General features: G+C 42.3%; 1 protein-coding gene across 6 annotated transcripts in view; it reads left to right on the top strand.

The window, feature by feature from the left end:
- Positions 1 to 1881: 1881 nt before the first annotated feature.
- Positions 1882 to 4407, top strand: part of EXOC6 (exocyst complex component 6) — an 87041-nt gene continuing 84515 nt past the window's right edge. For 2 of the 6 annotated variants that reach the window (XM_042019001.1, XM_042019000.1), the window contains exon 1: positions 1884 to 2078. In XM_042019001.1, coding sequence (XP_041874935.1) covers positions 1957 to 2078 — 122 coding nt within the window. In that variant the 5' untranslated portion in view covers positions 1884 to 1956. Of the gene's footprint in view, positions 2079 to 4154; positions 4273 to 4407 lie in introns of those variants that run through there. The other 4 variants (XM_042019005.1, XM_042019002.1, XM_042019003.1 and 1 more) reach the window with 4 other exon arrangements.

The raw sequence follows: 4407 nt of genomic DNA, 5'->3' as shown, positions 1-4407 counted from the left end.
TGATCTTGTACAGAGAACCAAGGTACTTCCTCACTCACTGCCACAACCAAAGAGACTGTAACATCTGCCTATTTCTTGGTAATTCACCTTTGTATTTGTTTGCTTCTTTTTACATTGTTTTGCTTTGTTATTAAACATATTTATTTCCACGCAGCTGTGATACCAACAAGAACATTTGCACAACACAGTCAGAGTCCTGTTTATTTTGGTTGGTTGATTTCCTAAAGCAAGCTACTGTTTAAATTTTTTGGGAAAGGAGGAAGAAGAAAGTTTACCCAAAGCCTCTGTAAGAATTGAACTCACTTAAAATCATATAAATATATTCATAAAAGCATTTTGTATACATAGTCATGCTTCCATCACCGCATTCTATTTTTATTGCCAGCCAGTGTGTGATGGCTGGGGGTAGGTGTCTGAGGCATCTGTGATTTACCTGCCCAGCCTCTGCTCTGCCACAGTGGCAGTAGATGTACTTTCTTCTATCATACGAATAAGCTTAAGCTTATTGTAATATTTACAGTTTACTTTCCAAGCCTCACCTCATAATTGTTAAATTAATACTGAACCCAGTGACTGTTAAGATTAGAATCAAGAGTTACAATATCCATCCATTCGTCTGCGTTTGTGTGACATCCAGTGGCAGGATAGGTCAATCACAGGCTCCCCTTTCTGGTGAAACGTGTAAAAATTACTCAGAACTCCATGAAGAACATGAAAGCAGGAAATGTATTGCATAGTAACGCTAACAGAGCAATTGCTTAATTTTGGTTCAAAAGTAAACTGGTGATTAAAGCAGCTTGTTCAAGGAAACACATTGCAAATTTGTACGTACCCTTAACTCACTGCAGCCTTTAGTGTTCTTTCCCACTGCTACTGACGTGGACTCATCTCCTCAGTGTTCCCACTGGGCACAGAAAAGTGAATAAACTATATATCACCCTGCTCAAAAATGAGTAATCTCTGTTTCCCTGCATTTAACTGTTGAGTGCACAGCGAGTGTCTGGACTCATCAATTTTGTCAGGAGCAGTACTGAGATTCAGAGCCAAATTTTGATTAAAACTTGTGAAATATTTAAAAACCCAAAATATATTAGGTTTGATTATCCAAATAATATTGAATTAGGCTTCTAAAAAGTTGTTTAAACTGAAAGATCTAAAGTCCAATCTCATGTTTGAAATAACTGTCTGAAATTAAAGTAATTCATGGCAGTTGTGTAAAGTGTTTTCTTTGCCATCGTCATGACAATGATGTGACAGCAGCACTGCTCTCAACATTTGTTTATCCATTTTCTTCCATGCAGATAATAAATTAGTAACATCTTTTTTATTGCTCACACACATAAAACCCACAGTTATCATAGAGAATTTTTTGCAATTTGTTATAACTAGCAACTACTAATGCTGAAAACGACAAGAACATGTTTCTGTTTTTCTAATCTGCTTTACAAGATCCATAAACCTTTCATAAATCCAGCTAAGTCCTTGTGTGCAAGCTTTTTATATAGCAAAAGGAAAATAGAATTTTTTTAAAGAATAGTTTTAATCTCATAAAACTTAACAGAGAAATTAAGCATTGATGTCTAGCGTCTGAAATTCCTTTAAAGTTATGTTTTCAAAATTATTAAATTTCAGGTTTACTATTTATTAATGACAAGCTATTTCAAGGATGTAAAAATATTATTTTGGCAGTAAATTTGTTGTTAGATAAATATATTGGACACACACACAAGAAAGACTGTGCAGGCCTGGGTACTGCATACGAGGCACATGTTACCGGTAGACAGGAAAACAGCAGCTGTGCACCATTCTTGGACACAAAGTCCTCAGGAGTCACGAGGTTAGCACAGGATCTTTTTTTTTTTATGCCTGGTTTTGCTGACTACAGAGTCACTTAGTCAACTATAATAATCAGAATAAAAGTCCTCTCCTCATGTTAGATTAGTTTTATGCTACTCTATGGAAAGGAAAAGCAAGTCAAATCTGTCAGAATTGTATCTAGAAGAAAATAAAGAACAAATATACGAAAATGCCCTTGCTGAGATCCAGTCCTTTGAGCTGCCTCTTGGAACCACCCTAAGGTATGCTTCTTTTTGATAATACTATACTCTTCATGATGGATGTGTTCCATTCTATAGCTGTTCTTTCAGCCAGCACAATATATTAGAAACTTTGTTTTCCTGACCCTGAAGCCTACAGGAAAGTTGAGTTTAATTTCAATGTGATTGGCCCTAAGTGAAAAAATACAAACCAAGGTCACCTACTCTGCTCTTTCTTTTCACCAGGACAAAGCGATCTGTTACTGATGGCTGGCTGTAGATTTATGAAAAAAGAAAGTGCTCTTAAAAGTGAAAACAAAGGGAAATTTTGTCTTTTTTGTAGCAGTGTTTTTAGTTTGAAGTTTACAGCTATAATTTTAAAGAATTAACTGCTTATTATTCTTAAATTTTTAATAAAGGTAACTTATTTTAATCACCAAAGACACAACTACTTAAGGTTTTACCGTTGATATTCGAAAATATCTGAACATTTAATTTTTTTTTAATTTGCAGCTTATGGAAACTATCTAATGGTAAAAGTGTAACTGAGAAAGTTCCTCTGCATATTCATCCTTAAAAAAAGTAATACATAAAAGATTATTTTGTAATCTGTCTAGGTATATTGTCAGTATTTGCAGAAGAGTTTTAAAAATAGCCTGCCTGGCACTGTAGGCGTCAGGTTACAGTAACGATCAGGCTAAAAAAAGAAAATTAAATTTACCCTGAAAAATGTGTCAATCTATAACTTCAGTATTTTGGTGGTGGGAAAAAAAGGAATGTGGGAAGATCGTTACTCCATTTGAGTGATTTCTTGAAGGAAATACAAGTGGTAGGATTTTTACTTTTTTTTTTTTGCATCATGTACTTTGTAAGCACTCATCTACATTTAGAGTAGTCCTTGTTGATTTAGTAGGCATCATTAATAAATTTATCTGAATCAGTGCTGAATATAATAAAGGCACAAGCACAGACAAGATGTGCACCGTCTTCGGTGCCATTTATTAACTCGTGTACAGGTGTAGTTGCACCAGAGCAGGAGAGATGATGAGCTTGAAAACAGTAACTGGAAGGGTGTCAGATGCAATTGTAGACCTTGATGCATTCACACTTGTCAAATGCTGTCAGTTCCTTATGGAAAAAAGTAGCTACACATCACCCTGAAGTTTTACATATCTAGCCTATTTCTTTACACCAGCTTCCCACTTGTGTGCAGAGAACTTTGCCCAGAAAGCAGGTGCATCCTGTCTCCTGAGCATGCAAAACCCAAGGATTAGTTAATCCCTGGCCACAGGCCACAAAGTGTAAAATTTAAATAGAAAATAGGTTATTCCTCCTTCATTGACACATGAAGCTTTGCTGTACAAAGCACTAGGAAACAGTATGTCAGTTTCTACTGAAACACAGCAAGCCACTGCACGTAAAGGTGCACTTTTTTTTTGTTTTGGCTTGGTTTTGTTCTTTTTTTAATCCGATCCCCAAGTTTCTATCACGTAAAGAATGGAAGGACTGAAGTCAGTGACATAACCTGAATTCAGAAACCCCCGCGGCGCCGCCGCCTCAGGGGTCGGTGCCTTCCTGCCTGGACGGGCACGGGCCGCGTGTGCGGGAGTGGTCAAATCAAAACAAACCAAATAAATTATAATAATAATGATAAAGCAAAAGCACGCCATGAAACAAACCAGAACTAGCTCAGTGGAAAAGGCCGTGTTGAAGCCTATAAACCTTCAAGGCGTCTGTGTAGCGCGTCTGTGCGCTGGGGAGGGCAGCCGGCCCGTCCGGGAGAGGGGCCGCATTTTGCGCGCCCCTCGTTTGTCACAGTGCGCTGGGCGGGTCGCAGCGGCTGGCGCCGGGCAGACGCAGCTGCCCGCGGTCTCTATCAGACACCAGTGCCCGGAGATGCCATGGGGACGGAGGGGCTTTGCTGGGCGCCCCTGGCGTCCCCGGCGCAGCCCTTCCCCTGACAAGGGCCGCGGGGCACTGGCGAACTGGTGCGAACCTGCGCCCCTTCACCTGCCCCGCTCCCTCCTCCCCGCCGCCCCGCGCGCACGGGAAGCCCTCCCCGGCCGCTCCCGCCGGCCCCCGCCCGGCTCCGTGGCCGCTCCTCCCTCGGCGCCTCCCGCAGCGCCGCGGCCGCGGGATCCCTCCCATCCAAGATGGCGGAGAGTCTCCCCGAGCATGATCGCATCCTGCAGGAGATCGAGAGCACCGACACGGCCTGCGTGGGACCCACCCTGAGGTGCGGGGCGTGGGGGCCGCTGCGCCGACAGCGGGCGAAGCTCCCGCGCCCTGCCCGCCCGCCGGCCCGGGGAGCCGCGGCCCAGCCCGGCCGCGCTTTCTGACAGCTGCTCCCCAGGGACGGCGCGGGGTGGGT

This window comes from Corvus kubaryi, unplaced genomic scaffold (assembly GCF_017639235.1).
Source record: "Corvus kubaryi isolate FWS band 111438036 unplaced genomic scaffold, C.kubaryi_AGA036_p1.0 138, whole genome shotgun sequence".
Classification (NCBI taxonomy): Eukaryota; Metazoa; Chordata; class Aves; order Passeriformes; family Corvidae; genus Corvus; species Corvus kubaryi.
This window is presented reverse-complemented; position numbering and strand designations above follow the sequence as displayed.